General features: G+C 44.2%; 1 protein-coding gene across 2 annotated transcripts in view; it reads right to left on the minus strand.

The window, feature by feature from the left end:
* The window catches only part of NELFA (negative elongation factor complex member A), a 25,598-nt gene extending 1,602 nt beyond the window's left edge, over window positions 1-23,996 (minus strand). Inside the window, exons 1-11 of one of the 2 annotated variants that reach the window (XM_018558719.1) lie at window positions 23,988-23,996; window positions 21,427-21,636; window positions 8,118-8,289; window positions 7,867-8,028; window positions 6,197-6,286; window positions 5,195-5,325; window positions 4,965-5,034; window positions 3,826-3,914; window positions 3,532-3,643; window positions 1,952-2,217; window positions 1,006-1,105 (exon numbers count right to left, since the gene is read on the minus strand). In XM_018558719.1, the coding sequence (XP_018414221.1) occupies window positions 1,006-1,105; window positions 1,952-2,217; window positions 3,532-3,643; window positions 3,826-3,914; window positions 4,965-5,034; window positions 5,195-5,325; window positions 6,197-6,286; window positions 7,867-8,028; window positions 8,118-8,289; window positions 21,427-21,636 (1,402 nt within the window). In that variant the 5' untranslated portion in view covers window positions 23,988-23,996. Of the gene's footprint in view, window positions 1-1,005; window positions 1,106-1,951; window positions 2,218-3,531; window positions 3,644-3,825; window positions 3,915-4,964; window positions 5,035-5,194; window positions 5,326-6,196; window positions 6,287-7,866; window positions 8,029-8,117; window positions 8,290-21,426; window positions 21,766-23,987 lie in introns of those variants that run through there. The other variant, XM_018558718.1, reaches the window with a different exon arrangement.
* Window positions 23,997-24,280: the final 284 nt, after the last annotated feature.

The following is a 24,280-nucleotide window of genomic DNA, read 5'->3' on the forward strand; positions in this document are numbered from 1 at the left end:
ATCAATGTATAATCACACACACATTATATATGTGTGCATACACACACACACTTGATTATTTAGATGCTATTTGCCACAGTTTTAGTTATTTTTTTTAAGCCAATTCAACTTTGATCAAAATTATGATTGGATTTCTTTTTGTATTCAATAATACTTTTCATCCTCAAAAAAATCCATTTGAAAAACACAAGGCTCAATTTTTCACAGATTCAAGTAGAAAAGTGAAATGAATGAACTAGGAAACTAAGGCATAGAAGGTCACCTTAATGGCTGTTAGTCTTGTAATGGATGTGGTTAAGCATGATTATGACAAAATGCCTATCTCAATAGATCAATTGTAATATATATGTTAATTTGCTTTTTGCTCGTTTGCCTTCCTCAAAACCTTGCTCAGAAATTGGTGCCCCCCCCCCCCCAGATCCGAAGTACGCAGTAGAAATAGGAACCAAGTTGGCGCCTCCTCTTCAGACAACGCACCCAAGACGAAAGATATAAACATCTATAAACATCTTGGCAGGAAGTTATGCAAAAATGGATCTAACCAATGATAAGCTAGAATATATAAACTAAAATACTTTTCTGCAATGCTACGCTCAAATATACACGTTCACCTGTTAAATAAAAACCCTAAAAAGGAGAACAATAAAGCAGAAGTGATTTTAACACCGACTGAGTTGGCGTGATTTCATTTTATCTCCGAGAGTATACTCTATTGAATCCGGCCAGGCGGCAGATATAAGTACGGAGCCTTGATACGATCTAAATTTGGAACACAGTCCATAACAGTCTCAGGGCTAAGCACAGTCTCCGAAGCTCTGCCCCTCCCCCCCCTCTAGCTTTATTCTTCTTGTCCAATGAGAGCACCTTTACTGGCTGTGTAGATGCTCTCAATGGACTGGGGAGGGCAATAGCCATCCAAGATACCTAAACAGGGATTGAGCAGTTTCCTGCAGTATGATCTACAGCTCAGCTATACACTTGATATATAAAGGCTCTGGAACCTACCTCTTGAACCTGCCATAAATCCCAAGATTAGAGCCTTCTCTGGCCTTGTAAGCTTGTTTGCAGTCTTGAACATTTCTTGTGCTGCAAACATCTGTTCCCTCTGTATAGATAAACAGTGAATACACATCAGTTTGCAGCATAAATCTGTTGCATTTGAAATCACAGAAACATTTTCATACAATGTAAAATTAAAACAAAGCCATGCAGAAAATATAAAAGCTCAACAAAAAAAATGAGATAATTAAAATCAGACATTTAACCGGCAGGTTTGCTGGGATTCTTCCCTGCCAGGTCTCCCGACTACCAAGCACCTGGCTGCGGCAAACCCATACACTGCGGCTCTGCAGTGAGTGAAGTGAGGTGACCTCTAATTGTATGTGATTCAGTCCTCTGGCCACTTGCAGGTGAATTCGGAAAATAGAGCCTATTCATAGGACAATTCAGTGTTCAATTCAGTTTCTAAAATAGAATTAAAATGAAATGAGGTCCCCATACCTGGAAATGGGACTGGTGAGGGACCCCGATGTTGTATTTAGGAAAGTATAACTTGCTTTATAAGGCAAGGAAGAAAAACAAAACAAAACAAAAAACCATGCAGGACAAGTTAGAAGGGGTGAGAAGGGGTTCATGTTTTGACCAGAGTTGGGTTTAAATGAGCTGGTATACTACAGCTATGTCTGAATGAAACTGAAGCACTTAACAGGCAGGGAGGCTTTCTTGATGCGTCTCATGGTTTATTCATTGTGATTGGAATATTACTTTTTAGAGAACAGACTTAAGGGTAGCTTTAGTGGTTACATTTGCAATAGAGGTTGCGTATGCCAAAAATTTGCGTTGCCAAAACCCCTGTTCCAAAAATAACCAAGCCATTATAGTAACTATAGTCTTCTGTGATCTTGCAGTCATCACATAAAATAGTGATGTCAGCACAAAAAAGGTGACTTACTGTAAGAGAGAGACTTTTCCTGGGTGGATGCTGTGTCTGTGTGTTAGTGATCTGAGGTGCCTGCGCCGCAGGTGTTGCCACCTGAGTTACAGCAGGTGTCAGTGGAGAGGTAGGGGTGGCTGCAGGTGTTGGGGTGGTGGCTGGAGTATTGGGGTTGCTGTGATACATTGGCGTCCGTTGTTTGAACTGTGCAAGAGTGTTGTTGGGAGGAGGAGCGGGTTCCTCTGCTTGTCTCGTGGTTTGTAATGCTTCCCGAACTGACCCAGCTGTGCAAATAGAAAGATAAATTAATTTAACCTCAAAACCACACAGTGCCTGTGCTTCCTTCTTACTCCCCATCCGACTATTGTATCAAAACTTCCACAGACTTATTGGAGGTTTACCAATTGTTTAATAAAACAGGACTACGGAAACCACAATGTACACAGTCAGGCCATACCAATGTTAATGATTGTCTACCTTGCTGCACCATCACAGACCTGCCATTTTCCTCAATTCAGCCATCACTCTAATGCTAGCCATACATTCTCTTTTTCTCGATTCCCTCATTCAAGCCAACAGAGCGGGTAGAGGACTCTGCAGCGCCGGCTATTGTATTTACACAGCTGCAACATATACCACACCATGACACACAAAACTGGAACAGCCCAAATGTTATGTACTCAAAAGTTAGTGCATGGCACCACAGCAACATGTTGCCATCATACCTCAATCTTTTGCAGTAAAAATAACATTTACTGACATTTTGTTTTAGTATACAGAAAAAGTGCAACATTTTGAAACCACCAGCGATCCTTCCATCAAAGTGACATCATGTCACATTTGAAAGGACCCCCCTCCCCCCCCAGCGGTTTCAAAATGGTGCACTTCTTCAGTATGCTGAATTAACATCAATTTACTGCACAAGATTGAGTTGTGCTGGCAATATGTTTTCTTCTGGGTGACACCCAAGATCATTTAGAATTCACGGATCGGTGCATTTGCATTTCCAATGGCTTGTATGGGAAAGAAGCAGTTCTGACGCAAACAAAAGCCTGTCAATACTGACAATCAGTGGCAAGAGATCTAAATTGCAATACAGCCTTAGGCTAGCCATAGATAACATGCAGAAGATGAGAGCAGTGTACAATCATTTTAGTTTAAAAAGGGTGCTTTCTAGTGTACAGAGCTCTACCTGCTCCCAAAACGCCATGGAATCCCAGTACAGACATACTCTCCCCTTGCTAGTCAGTCATCAGTGAGGACAGACATGTGGGTCTGCTACGCTGACTGACTGACTAGCTCGGCACCAAAAGTATGGTCTTTGCATAACATTCCAGTTGGTTCTCATGTAAAAAAATTACAACCATAGAAAGTGTGCATATAAAATCTCCAGAACAAAAACAGTTGTGAAACAATAAAAAAAAAATCAAAAACAAAAAATCCTAAATTTGGCTTCTTCAGCCAAGATCTTCCATAATTAGCAATTTCCATTACTCTAGAATATGACAGTCGGTCTCTAATGCCACATGTTAAGCAATATGTTTTTGGTTTTTCTATAAAAAGTAGTCAATATACAGAACTATAAGAAATGTGCGTACCTTGTGGGGTCTCAGATGCCGGTATATAGGATGAAGATGGTACCACGCTGGGAGTGGCTGGCAAGTAACTGGTAGATGGCAGGGCACTTTCATTGTTCAGCGTGCCAAGTTTCTGCAAAGAATATGCAATAAATTTAGTATATATTTCATCATCCTTTACCCAAATACCCTTCTAGCTTAATGTAGAAGCTAATCCAGGGCCAGCAACATCCTTAAAAATTACCTGACAACTTGCAAGCACACCACTCATCTTCATTTACCACAATGATATTGCAATAAGAGATACCAACGTACCTGTGTAGACACCAGACCCGCAGCGTAATCTGGGGTGGCGCTTTCCACAACAGTTTCTTCTTTCGGAGGCTTTTCTGCCACGTCAGTTTCTGTTGATAAAGAAAATGAGAATTTTTTTTTACAATTTACGAGAAAGAAGGATACACGAAGACCCAAGCAGCAAACACACCACTGGTATGAAAAAAAGAGAGGAAAAAAATTAAATGAGAAATGCTGTCTACATTGTGGAGACATCCACTGACCTTCCATTGCAGGAAAGGAAGAGAGCAATTCTCACCAACAGGGACCCGAGTAACAGAACCCAACAATCTCTACTCGGCTCTCTTAAATCGTAAGCTTAAAGTGAATATTACCCCTCAACTTTAAAACCTCCTTAATAATTCAGTAGGCTCTTTCCCCCAAGAAATACTAAAATTATGTGCAGTAACTATAACATACCTGCTAATCCTGCCCATACCCTCAGCAAATAACACCTTCCTGTGTTACTGACCACATTAAGCACATCAGTCCTAGAGCAGTCAGTTTGCTTCTTTTCTTCTGAATTGGGAGGTACAGGATGCCGTGCCAATGGTGTCTGTAGTCCCAAAGTCGGATCACAGCTGTCAATCCCCCCACCCAGTCCTCCTGACAGCGACTCCTGGACGACAAAATAACTTGCAGTCTCCATCCCGTAGAGCAGGGGTAGCCAAACTCCAGCCCTCCAGCTGTGGTGGAACTACAAATCCCATGAGGCATTGCAAGACTCTCACAGACATGACTCCCGGAAAGAGATGCATCATGGGATTTGTAGTTTCACCACAGCTGGAGGGCCGGAGTTTGGCTACCCCTGCCGTAGAGGAACGGAGCATTCACGTGACCACCACTACAGCACCATAAAAAAGGCATCTACCCTACTAAGGTACACCACAAAACAGAACTCCAGCAAAAAGAAAAAAAAAAAAAAAAGATAATAGAGCATTTCAAAAGTGGCAGCTCTTCTTTGGCAGCTGCCACCATAATGCCACCAACACTTAGGCACAAGCTTTTATTTACATGAAATTACACATTCTTCAATCACAAGATACCTCAGGGCCAAACCCAATGAGCCCCATGGGTAACATCTAAAATTTTGGAGCAGCAATAATGCAGTTAGTACTCACCAACAGTCTTCCTTCTTCTCTTGGCCTCTCGTCCTGCTCCCACCATATCCAATTCAGATATATCCAAGAGCTGCAAGCGAACACGTGCATTAATTTCTGATGTACCACTTGTACTTGCTGTAAAGTAGCTGGCAGCAGGACGGAGAAGCCCATTCAGGTCATGTAAAGTAAACTACTGCCTCTCTATCCCATAATGGGGAACACGTTATTCATTCAGGACATTCACCTACCTTTACTCCCCTCTCTCGGCGGATGGGCGTCCTGGAAGGTGCTATGGGGGTTCTGTTGGCAGTAGGACTGAACACACTGGGGGTTGTAGGACTTCTAAAGGGTGCCTGCTTTGGTATACCTTTGAGTGGAGCTATACAAAACAAAAAACAAACCACTAGTTTACAAAATGGCAGTTTTATTCAAGGGGGATATTTAATTCGTATGACTGGTTGTAGACAAATATTCAGGCCCCATTCACACTGCGCGATTCGCAAATCACGCGTTTGTTGCGCGATTTGCATTTTGCGCAAATGCTTGCATTGAGCAAGCTGGAATCGCGGCAAAATCCGCTCCAAAAAGGAAGCTGATCTGTGCTGGCATGGTCAGTTTGCATATCTATATTTTCTGCTTGGAGACACAGGACACCGTGCAAGTATATCCCATGGTCCATTTATCTGCCATGTCCCCTCCACGCTGTGTTAATTGGCAGAAGCTTCCAGAGGGAGCCTCACTGTTAATAATGCACACAGCCAAAGCAGCAGCGTTTTATTAGGTGTATCCACTAGGGATGCACCGATACCGGAAGTCGCATTAAGGATGTCAGGCGGCGTGTAATGACTCGCCACCCGGCTTCTTGATTAGCTGGGAAGCAGTCTCCATGCTCCCTTGTCACCAGGTGACTAGGAAGCATGGAGCCAGCTTTCTGGCTAATCAGGAAGATAGAGGCACCGATACTAGCATTGGTATCGGTGCATCCTTAGTATCCACCCTCAAATCCTTGCACCCTGGGACACAGAAGATATAGACGCAGTCACAAAACCACTGGAGACATTTTTGGCAATTTAAAATGAAGCTGCCATGTTTGGAATTATGATTTTAACCAGTTGACATCCGCGGTGTTAAACCCCCTTCCCATCCAGGCCATTTAAAGCTTTTTAAGTATCTTCACTTTGAATTATATATACAGCCCTCCCTTCACTGATCTACCACCTCGATCTGATTTAATATCATAATATACTCACTAGTTGTGTCCAACTTTTTGACGAGGCCTCTTCCTTTAGCATGAAATGGAACCCCGGCAGTCTTCTTAAGTTGCTGTGCAGTTTCTGTAGCTAAAAAAGCAAAACAAACATTTTCAAGTACAATGGTCTGTCTTCCTCGACAGAATTGTTAGAAGACAGGCTTTCAGGATGAAGCCATGTATCTGCAACATTCCTTGGAGAGGTAATTGCTGCCAAATGATCATATGGTTTAGTTTCAATACGCACTCCCTTGCATTTTAGGCAACACGGACAGTGCAAATCTATCTAAGCCCAGTGTGGAAGTGCAGAGCAAATTATGGAGGAAATTCACATTTGCTGGGGGAGGCAAAATAAAAAACCTACCATGACACTAGACACTGTCTAAAAAGCCTCTGATGTAAGCTGAAGTATGACCTTTAGAATGCATGCTACATCCATGGCAGCAAAGTGCCTGATAAAAGGGAGTGTTTCAGTCATCTAAAACTTTTAAGGGCTTGTTAACACCAAATGAAGACCAGATCTGCAGGAGTTTCTGCACACGCAGTGCAGTGAGTTATACTGCACTTTTTGCCGTTTTTGGTAGTTTAAAATGGGCTTTCAATGCGTTTGCATGCGTTCCAGAGCAGGTAAATAGGGCATGCTGCAGTTTTTTTACATGCTCTGGAACTGAAGGCTGCGGTGTGAACTAGAGCCCAAAATACCATTGGAATACATTGGACGCAGGTTTGGATCCGGTCTGTAACTGCCCTGCTCCTGGAACGCACTTGGTGTGAACTAGCCCTAAAAGGTTCTGCAAAAGCTAAAAGTTGTCTGCTGTGCGCTTTATTAGCCAGGACGATCTCCTCTGTGCACTCATCTGATTTTGATTTCACTTCCTTACCAAGGACTCAACTTCCTGGCAATGGAGACAACCACAACCTTCAAAACATAAACCCCCCAGAAGCATGAGGAAATATTTTCAAAGTAAAAAAAAAACAAAAAAGCAAAGAAGAAAGCTGGACAGGTTAGGAAACCTAATGATTTTAAACTGCGTTTTAAAGTGTGCGGTGTAATGATTTGTCAGTTCAATCTTCTGCCCGTTTTTCTTGTTTACTGACAAATCTTTCTAAATCATTACCAAGTGAATTCAGTGGACTAGGAATGCTATAGCAGTTTCACCGATCACATAAATGCTTGAAGCAAACTGCAAAAAGAAATCCCAAACCTATCCAAATCTAAAGCCTGGGATTACACACAATACATACACATGGGGGTTGATTTACTAACCTTATAAACACACCACGAACATGTATACACCTCTGTAGTGTGTTCCCTCCCAGCATGATCTATGGGTGGAATCTAAACACCTTTGTAGTGTGTACACACCCAGCAGGTGTGTTGTGCAAAGCCCTGAAGGAATTCCAAGGTGATGTTGGGTAAATTAGCTCTATGTTGTGTTGCTTGCGTTGATGAATGCAAGGAATGTAAATGCATGAGCTAACCATTTTTGTCTAAACTGTGAAGCAGCATTATATATGAATCATGTGCATGATTTTTCCATACATGGCATTAGTGGAAATATGCTTTTGATACTTTTTGGTTGATAAATACGTTTTGCTGTGTGAAAATCACACGCACCTGGTGCGTGCGTGTGTTTAGGTTAGTAAATCACCCCCATGGATTCAACTTACACTTCTGTAAAAGCTCTGCTCTGAGTGTGGCACTTTTTGGTTTTCTCTTTAGCTGGAAATGTTTGACAGGAGGAGTCAGCGGACCGGCCAGCATGGTGAGGGCATTCTTGTTCAGGTACTGGCACTCAAGCGGCAGCATGGCAGAGGCCTCACATTCACTTACTGGATAAATAACAAAGACAGTTACCTTTCAGGAAAAAAACAGAAACCGATCTGTCAGACAAAAGTAGAAAGTAACCCAACTGCATCACCTTTCTCTCTGAGCTCCCCCAAAATATCCTGCACATTAGGATTCTGTTCCTCAAGATCAAGGTTTAGTGAGCCTGTGTCTGGGAAGGATTTCAGGATGTCTGCCACCATAAGAATCCAGGGGTCAGAGTCCAGAGTGGCCAGCTGGATGATTTCTGTCAATGCCATCTTCATCTGTAAAAGGAAAATCAATCCTACTTTAACCCCTTCATGACTGAGGCCCTTTTTTCATTTTTTGCACCCATGTTATATTCCACATTTTAGGCCTGAAAATGACATAAAACCCCCCAACATTATAAACTGTGGCTACAGAACAATTAAATGAAAAGAAAACGTAGAGGCACAATCGTGAATAACAAAAATATAGACATTTCTTTTTTAGATAACTATTTAGAAAAACCATGTCAGGAAAACAGACATCTACCTGCAAAGAAGAGACTATATACTGTACACCTCTCCTGGACAAAGATAAAATGTTAAACCCTGCGACATAGAGGCTCATTCTGTAGATGATGCGACACCCAGCTTTTCACTCACCTCATAGTTCTAGCTGACCTGTGAAAATGAGACTGTCACAGGTCGGCTGAGTAGATCGGGAGGTGAGCGAACACAACGGCGTTCGCTCACCTCTCGATCCTGTCACAGCCCTCTGCCGTGACAGGGGAGGGGCCGAAATCCCCCCTCCCCGCCACGGCTGAGTAGATCGGGAGGTGAGCGAACACAACGGCGTTCGCTCACCTCTCGATCCTGTCACAGCCCTCTGCCGTGACAGGGGAGGGGCTGAAATCCCCCCTCCCCGCCAGCGCTGACTGGCGGATCGGACAGGGGAGGGTACAGCGGGCTCTGCCTCTAGATAGGCAGAGCCAGCTGTCACTCACGCAGCTGGGCGGATCCAGACATAATTGTCGGGATCAGCTTCAGCTGCGGCGTCTCAGTATACCGCGAGCATTAGCTCGCGGTATACTGTGGCGTCTCAGTATTCCGCAAGCTGTAGCTCGCGGTATACTGAGCTTAGGGTGACAGGAGGACGCTAGTTTGTGTCCTCCCGTTACCCTGAGAACTATGGGGAAAAGCCTTAACCCCATAGTTCTTTAAATCTTAAAAAAAATACATTCAAGTACCCCAACTATTAACAATAATGTAACTTATTTGTGTATCACTCAGCTTTAGATCCTCCAATCATCTCTGAATTGGTGCGGACACTGTCCTTCCTTCTGGAGGGGGGCTACTTTTGTTCCCCATGGTCCTGTGTGTGTTGTAAAGTAATCACCGATCCAAGCTCACACTTGTTTTGGACTACAATAGTTTACTAATTTGTACTGAGATTGTAGTCCATCATGGGAGCGAGCTTGGAGTAGTGACTACAACACACACAGGGACCATGGGGAACAAAAGTAGCCCCCCTCCAGAAAGAAGGACAGTGTCAGCACCAATTCAGAGATTATTTGAGGATTTAATGTCAAGTGATACACAAAAGACCATATAGTGAGAAACGGAAAATGCGCACAAGTTTTAACCTGAATGCATTTATCCCTAGTTCACACTCCTGTCAATAAAACCCGACAACATACAATGACTGCATACAAAAAAAATAATGTCAACCCAACAAGGTAGATGGCCGCCAGAGGATATTATAATGGGAAGACAAACATCTATATACAGCGCTCTAATTGTTACAGAGCCATTGTACTGGTTGTTTATGAAAATATGTATCCCAACTTTCCTGCCATTTCATCATGCACTGGTGCAACCGAAAGTAATAAGCTGGAATCCCTAAAGACAAGTGCAAGATGGCAAACAAGAGAGGAAATCCATTAGCAGTAATCATGTGCTCTGCTGTGCTGGTAGATGTCCTTCACATGGGCTTAGCAGCTGAACAGCCAAGTCGATGTGGTCATTTTTAAAGGGGTTGAAAGTGTGCGCAAAGCTCGTATTAAAAACATGGGGTTCTTGTTCCACACATTTACAACTATTGGTGAAATCTTGGCAAGGTACTTCTGCATAGTATAAAAGAAGCATTATAGTTCCCCCAACACCTTGCAGTGGTCAACCAAGGACACTCACACTAAAGGTGACCAAAGACTCCATGATCACTGCCTGCTCCAGTTGACAATTAAACAGTAAGTTGGGGCTATTCATTCGCCGGTTTTGTTGTTTTGAAGAAACCAACAATACAAAAGGCAAAAAGAAAACTGAAAATAGCCGAATACCTCGAACCAAAATGCATAAATACCTGTGTGGTGCATTTTAAAAAGTCAGTCTACAATGTGCTTGTACATATCTTCCCTGTCCTGTACTTCCAGCTATGGGGATAATATGTAGGGCTGCATTCCACTAATTGATGATGAAAATAGTTGACAACGATTCTCATTATCGATTAGTTGGTCTGGGCCCCTCAGTCCTGCGGCAGTAACCACTCACCTCTCCCTTTGCGTCCTCATGTTTAAATACAAGTGAATGGACTGTATTAGACGTGTTGACGTCAATAGGTCTTAAGATAGCCGGAGCCCACAGCAGAAGAGGCTGTACTGCAGGGAACTGTCTAGCAGCCAGGTGGGTTTGAGGATTGGGTATTTCTTCTTCGTTTGAGCCTCTAGAGAAAAATGAGTAGTTAACCCTTGCAAATACGGGGTAGCCCCACTGCAAGGGTTACATTCTCTACAACCTGGAGTGAATGAATTAAGAATGCCATGAAGGTTCTTGTTACGACACTTGTTTTAGGGTGGGAATGCACTGCCCGCGTCACCCAAATGTTCTCTGTATTGTCACCCGGTACTTTAGCACCCTAAGTCACTCAATTTAGGGTATACATCTGACCCAAAACTGGTATTTCAGGTGGACTTTTCCCCATACAGAGCCTAGTATTGAGAACAGTGCTAGAGTTCTTTATTCTTCTCCATAAGCTGCACAGCAATGTTGCAATGGCCCCACTGCAAATGGAAAGTTCTACAGGTAGGACTCAGACCTTTGTAATCACTGCAGCAGGTCCTGGGAAGTCCTTGTCATAAACTTGGATATACCGTATTTTTCCGTCAATAAGACGCCCCCGTGTATAGGACGCCCCCCACTTTTCTTACCCAAAATTCAGAAATCAATATTTTCCATGCTTTTTTGCATAACTGATTACATCCAGTTTAAATTTTGCAGAGTAAGACAGCCGCTTACTGGTACCGGTATTTTTTTTGTTTTCTGCCATTTTTATGGGCTCCTTGTTGCATCTGGGCACTGGCTACACGCGCTCCGCAGCATCAGCTGACGTCGGGTACATAAGGCTCATGATTGGAGGAAACCTGTTAGCTTGTCTCTGCAATCGGAAGTTTCACTCGTGAGGCTAGTTTGCAGAGGTATCAGCAGTTTCGCAACCGCGGTTCTCCTCTCGGCCCCCCGTGTATAAGACGCCCCTCCATTTTTAGGTAAATATTTTTAAGAAAAAGTATAGTCTTATACACGCAAAAATACAGTATGTTAGAAGTCGGAGGGCAATCCAGCTGGAACTGAGAAGTCACACAACACTATTGGAGAAATTTATGATAGCAGCAGTGTACGGCCCCTGAGCCTTTGGCTGTGGTCTCATTTTACAGTAATCCAAATCAAATTAAGCCCAATAAAATACATTTTACAGATTGACTTAAACCCAGCATATCCCATCATCTTCAGTGGAGAGAAAACGTAGAAGAAACTTTCATCAAGGTGATTTTTTTATTTTATTTACATGCGTCTACTTTTCACTACAATGTTTTCTTTAAGCTGTATTTCACCTCGCAACCTTCCATTCTATATAGAAAAAAAAAACAAAAGCAGACACAACCTTCCTTCCATTCTAAACCCAGAAGAAACCCCCACACCCCCTTTCCTCCATTCTATAAACTAGAGGAAATCCCCTTCCTTCCATTCTATAAACTAGAAGAACCCCCCACACCCCCTTCCTTCCATTCTATAAACTAGAGGAAACCCCCACAACCCCTTCCTTCTATTTTATAAACTAGAAGAACGCCCCACACCGCCTTCCATTCTATAAACTAGAAGAACCCCCCACACCCCCTTCCTTCCATTCTATAAACTAGAGGAAACCCCCACACGCCCTTCCTTCCATACTATAAACTATAGCCCACACCCCCTTCCTTCCATTCTATAAACTAGAGTAGGGGTTGACAAACTTGAGCCCTCCAGCTGTTATAGAATTACAAGTCTCATATGGCAGTGCAAGACTGACGACCACAGACATGACTTCCAGGGTCAGATGTATGATGTTTCACCACAGCTGGAGGGCCGGAGTTTGCCTAACCCTGACCTAGAGGAAAAAGGCACAAGCTTCAGTCCATTCAATAAAGTAGAGCAGAGGTAAGCAAACTTTGCCCCCCAGCTGTGATAAAACTACAAATCCATTCATGCCTTTGGCTGTCAGACTTGCAGTTCCTCAGCAGCTGAGGGGCCAAAGGTTGGCGTCCTCTGAATCAGAGGAAAAGCAGCAGAATTCAGCTACAAACTGGTGTAAAATGACAAGTGATCACTTTGGCGAGCTTTACAAACAGGCCCATAATGTGTGATAAACAGCAGATCATGCCTGTGCTTGCTGCAAACACTGGAAGAGTAAATATTTGGTTACGCTGCCGTTGTTCAATCTAAGTATATGTGGATGTAGAACAACCGTTACAAGTAATCATTCTGGCAGTAAAGTAGGTCATGGAAGCTTAATGTGAGCTATCAGAAGCGTCTTCGCAGCAATATAAAAATGTGCAACAAGTACAAAATGTTCAGCTATGTAAAACACTTCTTAAAGGGTGTCTATGGTCAAAAACGAAAAATAAATCTGTATTTCTATATTGAATTTCTGTACGTTCTAGGCTGCTGTGCTGTGACGGAGCTCCATCCATGCGTGCATTGCTTGTACGACCTCCATTGCGCACCCTGTAGAGGTGCCGGAAGCCAGAATGTGAGGTCACCCCGGTCCAGTCACCTCTACAGGACAGGTGAGGGAGCAGTAAGCAAGGCATGTGTGGATGGAGCTCCCTCGAGGCCGTAGCTCCATCCCATCCCACCTCAATCTGACACTCGGCACTGGGCAGCATATTTTGAATGGCTGCTTGGAGCAAAAACTGACAGTGCTGTGCAAGGGGGAGGCTCAGGAGCCTCTCACCTAAAAAAGAGGAAAGCACACGGCGACCCACTGAACACGGAGTCACGACCCACTTTTTGGTCACGACCCACCAGTTGAGAACCAAGGGTCTATAGGATGTACTTCCTCAATGCACTGACAACTTCACTCAGCCCTGTGAATACGCACTTCCTTGTGCCAGCACTCACAGAGTCTGTCATATGAACAATTTAACATTATCATTGCTTGCTGGAGGCAATGCATGGTGGGATAGGTAGTCTTGAGAAATGGAGATTGCATCTCATCAAACAGCAGGGAAAGAGACACAAAGCGCACTGGGAATCCAGGACGTTGATGGGCAGACGGAAGGCAGCACTCACTACATAAAAGGGGATTTTTTTTCTAGTAAGCTTTGATTGCATTATCAGAAACAACTCCAGTATGTATTCCTATTACAATGTTGATGTTGTAACAGGTGAATATATGCTGGGACTTCAGAAGTTTACATACAGCTAGCACATATATAACAAATACCTCATTTTCCCCCGCCTGTGATCACCTGCACAACAGAACCAACTTCAGCAGACAATTAGAATATTGTAATGCATACCAGGGAACATACTAAAGTGTATGTAACAATGGACCATTTGCTCCTCTTTTCATACCATTGTTGAATCCGTTTGAGAAGTGTAAAAAATACCTGTTGATCTGCCAGAAAGTCAGAGTTGCCTGCAGTCTGCTTGTGCCATTTCAATGAGTCTAATCAGCCCTCCCAGTTCTCTCAAGGCCTTGTTCACATGGGCTTCAGCTTTTGATGAAGTGACCACATTATTTTTTTCAGGTTTCCACCTTTGTTTTCACCAGGTAATCTTGTAAATAACTCACTGAGTGGCTACATTCACAGCATCTATGACAGCAGTTCTCAACCTGTGGGTCAAATGACGATTTGCCAGGGGTCGCCTGGCGGCTACCGGGCACCCAGGAGAGAAACACTTTCTCCCGGAAAGGTTTACTCTGCTCCAAAAAAACCCCCCATAGAAATGCATAGCTAGATTCCTATTGGCTATTTCACCTTGCAATAGCAAACTAGCTATTGCACCCGCCCTCTGCTGCTGTCAATCAGCAGAGGGGGACCTGCAATGCTCTTTCAGGTCCCCTTCTAGGGATTGACAGCAGCAGGGGGCAGGTGCAATAGCTAGCTTGCTATTGCAAAGTGAAATAGCCAATAGGAATCTAGCTATGCATTCCTATGGTGTTTTTTTTTCCTGACGGCGTACATAACACGGTTATATCCACAGTGCAGCTACCAAAAAGATTGTGCTTTCTACTCTCTACGCAGGTAATGTCAGGAGTCTGTTGTTGTTCTAGGAAGGGTATTTCAGGTTCCAAAAGTAAGTAGAACAGTGGTTCTCAACCTGTGGGTCGCTGTGTGATTTCTGCTGTGCTCGGTGAGAGTCCTCCTCAGCCCTCTCCTAGCGCAGCAGTCAGTTCTCCCGCCAAATGTGGCTGTAGCAGCCGCGTCATCCCTACATTTTACCGTTGGGGGTCACCACAACTTGGCAAATGTTACCAAGGGGTCCCGGCCCTAGAAAGGTTGAGAACCACTGATCTATGAAGAGAGCCATAGTTGCCACCCAAGTTAGACTACAAACATAGCTGCCTTTGTTCATCTCCAGTACATGGGTGCTAATGGGTTTAGTCATTTATAAAAGATTACATTGTATTTGCTTTCTTTTCAGCTCACAGGAAGTGACAAGGACATCACATTTCTGGCAAAAGTCAACAGGTATTGTCTGTACTTACATGTGGTTGCATTTATTTTCCATTTCAGGCTAAGAACTGGTTAAGCTATACTACATGATATTTTTGTTCTTGGGTTTAGGCGTCATTTCAGTTTATAAAAATGAAACGCATCAGCTCAACGTCAGATCACAATACAGAAAAAACGAATTTAAAAACAAACAAAGCAAAACAAAAAAAAAAAAACCCTCAGCTGCTTCCTCAGCTTTCAGAAACCACTTTGCATGTGCGGTGTGTGCTTTCATACACAACATAACACAGGTGGCCCTATGTACAGTATACTATCCACCTACACGAACCGTACACAATGTTACTAATAACAGCGGGGGGGGTTGGAGGGGGGGGATGAATGTAGAATTTAGACAGCTAATCCAATCTACAGGATCGTTTATAAAGGGAATTTATCAAAACTGGAGCAGCTGTGCATGGCAACCAATCAGCTTCTTTCTTTCTTTCATTTTCAAATCTTAGCTGAACAAACTGAAGAGAGAAGCTGATTGGTTACCATGCACAACTGCTCCAATTTTGATCACAGACACACACAGAAAACTGTTCAATTCAACTCTGTATTGTAATGATTTACAGCAGCCTGGCCTGTACAGGGACAGCTGCATTGTTACATCAGTAAAGAAAACCCAAAAACAAAACATTTCATATTGCAAATACTAGTCCTTAGGTGTCGTGGCTGCATTCGTTTTTTCAGGCTCTTCCCCCTTTCTTATCACATGTTGATCCCGTCAGTAACACTTCCTGTCCTAGGGTGACAACGCTCACATACTGTGCCTATGGGAGGAGCAGTGTTGTTACCCCAGGCTGCTCTCTTGATTAGGATTACAGACACCTCCCCCTCTCCACTACGTAGCGAGAGGTGCTTTGTAGTACAAGACAGCAAGGAAGGCGGATAACATTGTTTTTACTTTCAGTACAGTACACTGGAAGGTACAAGGACAATTAAATCCTGGCAACAACAACCCGGTATTTTTCTGTGCTTTAAGCATATGTTCCGAGCCTGAAAAAAGAAAATTAAAGTGACACATAACTCAGGAGTTGAATCTTAAAAATGCATTCTAGTACTTTATTAACAAAAATGTATCTTATTTGTGTATCACTCGGCTGTAGATCCTCAAATCATCTCTGAATTGGTGCTGACACTGTCCTTCCTTCTTGAGGGTGGCTACTTCTGTTCCCCATGGTCCCTGTGTGTTGTAGAGTAGTCACCGCTCCAAGCTCGCTCCCGTGATGGACTACAATCTCACTACAAATTAGTAAAATAAAAATAAGACTGTAGTCCATCACAAGAGCGAGCTTGGAGCGGGGACTACTCTACAACACACAGGGACCATGGGGAACAAAAGTAGCCCCCCTCCAGAAGGAAGGACAGTGTCATCACCAATTCAGAGATGATTGGAGGATCTACAGCCGAGTGATACACAAATAATGTACATTTTTGTTAATGGTTAAAGTACTTGAATGTATTTTCTAAGATTTAACTCCAGAGTTTAGGGTCTATTTAAGCCCATGTGGGAGGGGAAGGGGGGGGTTGCAAGACAGAGACCCAGCTACTGGGGGTACAATGGAATATGTGGGTGTTGCATCATCTACGGAATGAGCTGCGATGTCGCAGGGTTTGACGTTTTATCTTTGTCCAGAAGTGTACAGTATACACGCTCTTCTTTTGCATATGGAATTCAAGATACAGTTTTAGTTTTTAGGGAGCCAGCTCAATTGAGAACAATTAGAGAAAACCTCAAACGTAAGACGCCAGCTGTAAATTTTAAGAATCATTGGCAGCCTGGCCCCTGGTCTAGGTGATTTTCCTCTCAAGCATCTATTAACATCTGGCCCATCCAGTTTGGATATACACTCACTGGCCACCTCATTAGTACTGGGTTGAACCCCCCCTTTTCTCTTCAGAACGCCTTTAATTCTTTGTGACAGATTCAACAAGGTGTTGGAAACATTCCTTGGAGAGTTTGGTCCATATTGACACAATAGCATTGTGCGGATTTGTCGGCTACACGTCCATGATGCGACTCTCTCATTTCACCATATCCTAAAGGTACTCTACTGGATTACGATCTGGTGATTGTGGAGGCCATTGGAGTAGAGAACTCATCATATTCAATGAATCAGTTTGAGATGATTTCAGTTTTATGACATGGAGCGTTATCCTGCTGGAAGTAGCCATCAGAAAATGGGTACACTGTGGTCATAAAGGGATGGATATTGTCAGCAACAATACTCAGGGAGGTTGTGATATTTAAACAGTGCTCAATTGGTACTAAGGGGCCCAAAGCAGGCCAAGAAAATATCTCCCACACCATCACCAGCCTGAACCATTGACACAAGTCAGGATGGATCCATGCTTTCATGTTTATGCCAAATTCTGACCCTACCATCCATATGTCACACCAGAAATCGAAACGCATCAGGCCAGGCAATGTTTTTGAATCCTCAATTGTCTCATTTCGGTGAGCCTGTGCGAATTGTAGTCTCAGTTTTCTGTTCTTAGCTGGCAGGAGTGGCACTCGGTGTGGTCTTCTGCTGCTGTAGCTCATCTACATCAAGGTTTGATGTGTCGTGCGTTTCGAGATGTTCTTCTGCTGACCTCAGTTGTAACGAGTGGTTATTTGAGTTAATGTTGCTTTTCTATCAGCTTGAAGCAGTCTGGCCATTCTCTAACATCAACAAGGTATTTTCACCCAAAGACCTGCCACTCACTTATTCGGACCATTCTCTGTAAACCTGAGAGATGGTTGTGTGTGAAAATCCCAGATCAGCCCATCTGGCACCAACAACCATGCCATGCTCAAAGTCACAAATCACCTTTCTACCCCATTCTGATGCTCGGTTTGAACTTCAGCAGATCGTCTTTACCAGGTTTACATGTCTAAACACATTCTGTTGCTGCCATGTGATTGGCCGATTAGATATTTGTATTTAACAAGCAGATGAATATGTGTAACTAAAAGTGGCCGGTGAGTTCAGAAATTTCGCTGGAAATGTATTGTAATACGGAACATTATTATTACAGCACCTTTTTCTTTCACAGGACAGATCAAAGCGCTGCCATTGTAGTTCAATGCATGCAATCCCAGGAATTATGTTTGCTCCCATTTTGTCATTCGGCACACTATCAGGTTCCAATGTAAACTAGTTTTCTTTAACCAGCAGAACATGAAAGTGTCGTTAAGTGCTCTGACACATGAAATAATTCAAGGAAAGCAGGCACTGCAAACAAAGTACACTTTCAGCAAACAAACTCATGTAGAGCTACCCTTGGGGCAAGGGAAAACATCATACCTCCAGCTGTGCTTCTTCCCTTCACAATTACACTTCTCTACAGTCCGATTATCTCAATTTCTGGCCAAACGGTGAATTCCATCTCACACTGCCTTGGACAATATGAAATGCCATAACTACTGCCATGAATTGTACAGCTTGTTAAGAAAATGAAGATAGAAGAGGAATTAAACACGGGCATCCATCTGCTACCCTGGCATTTGGAAATATACTAGGGTATGGCCAGCTTAACCAGTTGACATCCGCGGTGTTAAACTCCCTTCCCATACCGGCAAAATTACATTTATAGGCGTGTAAACGTGGGGGTGGGGGAGTTTTTTTCACTTTCGCATCCCTCTGTCACTCTCCGGTACAGAAACCAGAGAGAAGCTGATGAAGCAGATCTGTGCTTCATCAGCTTCTCAGAGGGTCCCTAGGTGACATTAGGGGTCTTAGAGACCCCTGATGTCTCCATAAAGGGGACCTGTATCTGTAATTTGTTATCACATAGGAGCACCCTATGTGATAACAATAAAGTTATGTGTAAAAAAAAAAACTTTAAAAAATTGCTCACAAAATAAATAAAAATGTACACACACAAAACAAAAAAATCCCACAAAATGTTTTAAAAGTCCCCCACCACCAAATAGATGCGCAAAAATGCACCTACACGCAAAAACGATTGCTCCAATTATGCCGCACGTGTTACATATCACCGTGAACGTCACAATGAGAGCAATAATTTTAGGGCCATCAATCACTGATAACACTAAACTGATGAGCGGTAAAAGCTTTTAAAGCGTCGCCTAGGGCCAATTTTGGGTATTATCGTTTTTTGAGGTTTCACGCGCGCACGCAATTTTAAGGCTTGACATGTTTAGTGTCTTTTTACCCGACGTGACCCCGTCTTTTATATTTTACCAAAAAATTTGGTAATAATAAATGTTTTATCATTAAATATAGGGGAAACAGTTTATTTTTTTGTAAAATTTCGGTACTTTTTCCTTAATATATTAAAAATAAAACCCCAAGTGGTGATTAAATACCACCAAAAGAAAGCTCTATCTGTGCTCAAAAAAATGGTATAAAATTAATTTCCGTACAGCGCTGCATGACGGAATAAATGTCAGTTAAAGTACCGCAGCGCTGAATACTGAAAAATGGCCTGGATGGGAAGGGGGTTTAACACCGCGGATGTCAACTGGTTAAAAGGAGAACTTTTAAAAAAACAAAAAAAGCTTTTGCCGAACATTGTGCCATGTCAGAATGTATCCATTAGGGATGCAGCGTATTTGGGCGAGTACTGGTACTCGCCCAAATGCTGTGATACCGGAACTTCTGCTCAGAGGGAGATGCCCACTAATCAGCAGTGCCGCGAGAGAACATGGAGCTGGCTTCCTGGCCAATCAGGAAGCTGGTCAGTGGGTCATTACTTGCTGCCGGCTCCATGCTAGCGGAAGTACATATACATATATAAAATCGGTACTTGATACCGAAAAACTGGTATCTGTGCATTCCTAGTATCCATGCAGACTTGTGTAGTGATGGAAAGGTCCACCATAAGATGAGAAATAATCAGCTCTCACAAAAGGGGTCCCAGAACTCATCATTACCAACAACCTGAAATGATGACCGCTGAGTGACTGCAGCCAAATCCTAGTGAAGTCCGGCCAGGTCATGCAGACACACAGAAATACACAGGCTGCCATTTCTGGCTACTTCTTCTAAAAATGCTGCCCGGGCATCCAGCTGATTCTTCGATGCTTTCTGATCCGAGTATACAACCCATACATTCAGGAGGAAGAATCAGCAGCCTTCTGTGATCCTCTGGGGCCCATTCACATTATGTGCAATGACTGATTTTGCACTGCACTTGATCAACACCAGTCACTGCAAAGGAAATTATTTTCTATGTGTCCTGCCTTCATTGAGTTGAGGAAAACCGCAGCCAGGCTACATTGTTCCGCAACGCAAGAGTGCTCGCCATCTGTTTTCACCCTGCTGCAGTGTATAGGAATGAACGTCACTTTTATATTTAAATAAAGTTACGAAAACAAACAAAAAAGTAAAACAAACATCGCCTTGTGTTGTGATAAGGGGGGTACTGCCCACAACTGATTGAGACCGGGGGGGGAGGGACGGGTCGGGGTACTGCCCCCTACTGACCTAGTCCGGGGGGTGGTGGAGGTACTGCCCCCTACTGACCTAGTCCGGGGGGTGGTGGAGGTACTGCCCCCTACTGACCTAGACTAGGGGGTGGGCAAACTCCAGACCTTCAACTGTGCTTTTAAACTACAAATCCCAACATGCCTCTGCTGGGCGCCATGCCTGCAACTGTCTTGCAATGCCTCATGGGTCTTGTAGTTCCACAACAGCTGTTGGGCCAGAGTTGCCCACCTCTGCGCTGATAGGAACAGGCCCTCAGTCTTCAATCACATGTTGTGGTGCCATTAACTCTTAATGCACATGCTTAAGTGCACCGCCGTGCGTCATGGTGCCTTTCAAATAAAAAAAAAAAAGTGTGAAAGGGATTTAAACAGGCTACCCTGACAACGCACATCAACACCCCATGTGTAAACGCATTGCAAAGGGGTGAACATAGACCAACGTTGGCACTTTCTGCTTGAGGCAAATTTAGCTGAAGTCAATGGAAATGCACCGAAACGCACATCGAGACATCATCATGTCAGCGTGCGTGATTATGCACATTGAGATTCAGTACAAAATGCTTTGAAAAGCATGCATCGGTGTGCATTAATGTGCATTTATACTCCATGACATGAGCTAGGATGCGTTTCCATTGATTTCAATACACAACACACCAGGCTAGGTTGAGCATTGCCTTCTCCGGTGCATTTTCAGGCGCTCCCATTAAGATTCATGGGGGCCAAAAACGTGCAATCCTGCCCCTGTAGTTCTTTGGTGTAACATTTTGCTCAGATATGAATGAGTCCCATAGAATAAAATTTCTTCTTGGCCTGCACACTCTATGGACTAGAGTGCAAGCTCTGTGGTCCACGGGGAGTTACGTGTCAGGCTGCCCTGCTGGGCCTTGCAGTTCCACCACACCCTCCCCGTGTCGCTGTCCAGCACCCCCCGCCCTGGCAGGGGAGGAGCAGAAGGGGGACTCTCACCTCGTCCACGGTGCGGCGCGGGAGGTGCAGTATCCCTAGCAGCAGCTTCAGCTTGACGGCGGAGGACAGGTTGTGGAAACACAGGCGCACGTTGTCGATGACGGTAGTGGTGAGCAGCGAGGCGATGCTGGGGGGAGCCCAGAACTCGTCGGCCGAGCCCAGCTTGTTGTGAAGCCACAGGCCGGTGTCGCTCTCCCTCATCGACGCCATCTTGGGAAAAGAAAAACATCGCGAGCAGGCATTTTATGAGGACACCTAAAAAAAGCGACCGTGAGGCCCCCCTCTGGCGCTGCGAGGCGGAATCGTGTTGGAGCTACGTTCTCGCGATACCTGCCTACATAGGGAGGCGATAGCTGGAAGTCTTGTAGGCGGCGGCTTCGTGTTAATTCATATCCCCATGCTATTAAAAAAACAAAACATAACGCGTATCATTAGAGTAAAGGTGTAGACAAAAAGCTGCCTGAATCGATAGCTGGCATCGCCATTATTTGGGTGCCCGGATCAAAGATGGCCGACAGACGCTGTCTGCGTCTCCCTAAATGGCAATACTACCAAGAACATGACGGCGCGATTTTTCCCTGTCTGTGAGTGCCTGTGAGGACCAAAATGCATTTTTTTTTCTTAAAATTAATAACAAAAATTGAATATTTAGCAGCTTACTAGTCCTTATGTATGGTGGCTGCATTAGGGTTCTTTTTCCCCCGTTTCTTTTCACATGGTGATTCCAGTAATAACACACTTTCCTGTACTAGCGTGACAACACTGACAGGTCTATTCACAGAAGGGTGAAGAGTTAGGCCGGGCACACACCTTACAACCATCGCAAGACTTCTGTCTTGCGATGGTTGTAAGGTACTTAAAAAAACGTACGATCTGCCTATGTTGCATAGGCAGATCGTACTTGCGATGATCGCAAGCCACGCCCCCTGAGGGACGGGCTTCCGATGACCGCAATGCCGAACGGGCAGTGTGCGCTTGCGCACACTGGCCCGTGCGGTTGTTATCGTATGGACATGCCACAAACCCGCCGAACATCGTACGATGCTCGGCGGGTTTTCGAACATGTCCGTAAGTTTAAAGTCGTGCGACCTTACAGTAGTAGAGGTCGCACGGCTTCCACACACCTTACGATCATCGTACGATCGTGGGATTTCCCGCGATTCTCGTACGATAATCGGAAGGTGTGTGGGGACCCTAAGGAGAAGTGAACATTCTAGGACAACATAGCCGATTTGATTTGAAAAAAATCTCCAATTCAGCTCACTTTCCAGTTCAGCTATGTTGTCCTAGATTGTCCACTTCTCCAAACTCTTCACCCTTTTGTAAATAACCCTGTTACTGTATGTATGGAGGTGCAGTGTTGTCACCCTAGAACAGGACGTGTGTTTTCGGAATCTGAGCACTCGTAGCTGCAAGCTGTCCAGATTTGCCAGCACAGCTCTGCATTAGATTATGCTGTAAGCGTTTACATTTATTATCGTTATTTATATAGCGCAGACAATTCATGCAGATCAGTCCCTGCCCTCATGGAGCCTACAATCTTAAGAGTTTACATACACTTTTATCAATTCAGCTAAGGTATCGTTTAGGTATTTGATGTGTAAGATTTCAGACATGGTTCTGTGTTTATAGATGAACTCCAGGCACAAACAACGTTTCTAAATACATTCCTCAGTAACCACAAAGGATATATTTTCCACTTTATGTGCACCAAATGTCCTAGTTCTTACCTTGTAAAAGTAGCAGTGACATCATCCTTGTGCTGTACACAGCTGGTACAGAGAGCAGGGTTGTAGGAAGGGGCAGATACCAGACCAGTCATCCTTAGGGTTCCCACCTGTCCAGGATTCACCCGGACAGTCCGGATTTTGAAAACCTGGACACAGGATGTCAGGCAGACGGGGGCAACCAAAATGAAGATAGGGGCTACTGGCCCCCCACTGAAAATAGTGTCAACTGTGATATTTACATATGAATGGGCGGCGCTATTTACATATGAATAAGCCATGACTCATTCTCTCAAAAAAATGTCCGTGCGTCGCTGGAGTGTAACAGTGATTTAACATCACTTAAAATGAAACATGCCTGGGGGGGTCCCTTTTCACTGACCGTAAAGTGGCGCATACCTCCACAGCGCCCTCTCTGGTCGCTCAGTACCTCTGGTCGCTCAGAGGTACTGGCCCTTCAAACACAGTTTCCTATTGGCTATTTCACTTTGCAATAGCCAATAGCAAACTAGCTATTGCACGCGCCCTCTGCTGCTGTCAATCACCAGAGGGGGACCTGATGGAGAACTGCAGGTCCCCCTCTGCTAATTGACAGCAGCAGTGGGCGGGTGCAATAGCTAATAATGACAGCGTCCCTGGTTACCTGGTAACCAGAGATGCTGATCTCTCTGAAAGTGGCCGAGGCCAGCCGTGAGATGACGGCTGGCTCCGCCCAGCTGTCAGAAGCAGGCTGTCGGCCAGGCAATGGCCGGCCATTCGGCCAGCTTGGGCTTTCACCGCGGCTCAGTCGAGCCGAGGCATATGCCTTCGGCTCGACTGAGCCGCTCGGCCAACTTTGGGAGCTGTACGGGCTATAGTGAATAGCCCTTACTGCAGCCCTTCGGTTCTACTGAACCCAAGGGGTCCTGGGGCCGAAGCTAGCCGAAGGATCAGCCGAAGCTATGGCTAGATCCTTCGACAGCTTAGTGAATAGACCCCTAAGTGTTAACAAAGAGTTAAATAGGAACACTTTTGTGAGGTTGCTTTAACTGACATTGTGTGCAAACTAAAGTACACCTCTTTGGTTTTCACATAAAAGAATCAGTCTAAATACATTACAATAATGTAATAATAAAAAAATTGTTAGA

Source organism: Nanorana parkeri, unplaced genomic scaffold (assembly GCF_000935625.1).
Source record: "Nanorana parkeri isolate BGI_ZX_2015 unplaced genomic scaffold, ASM93562v1 scaffold354, whole genome shotgun sequence".
NCBI lineage: Eukaryota > Metazoa > Chordata > Amphibia > Anura > Dicroglossidae > Nanorana > Nanorana parkeri.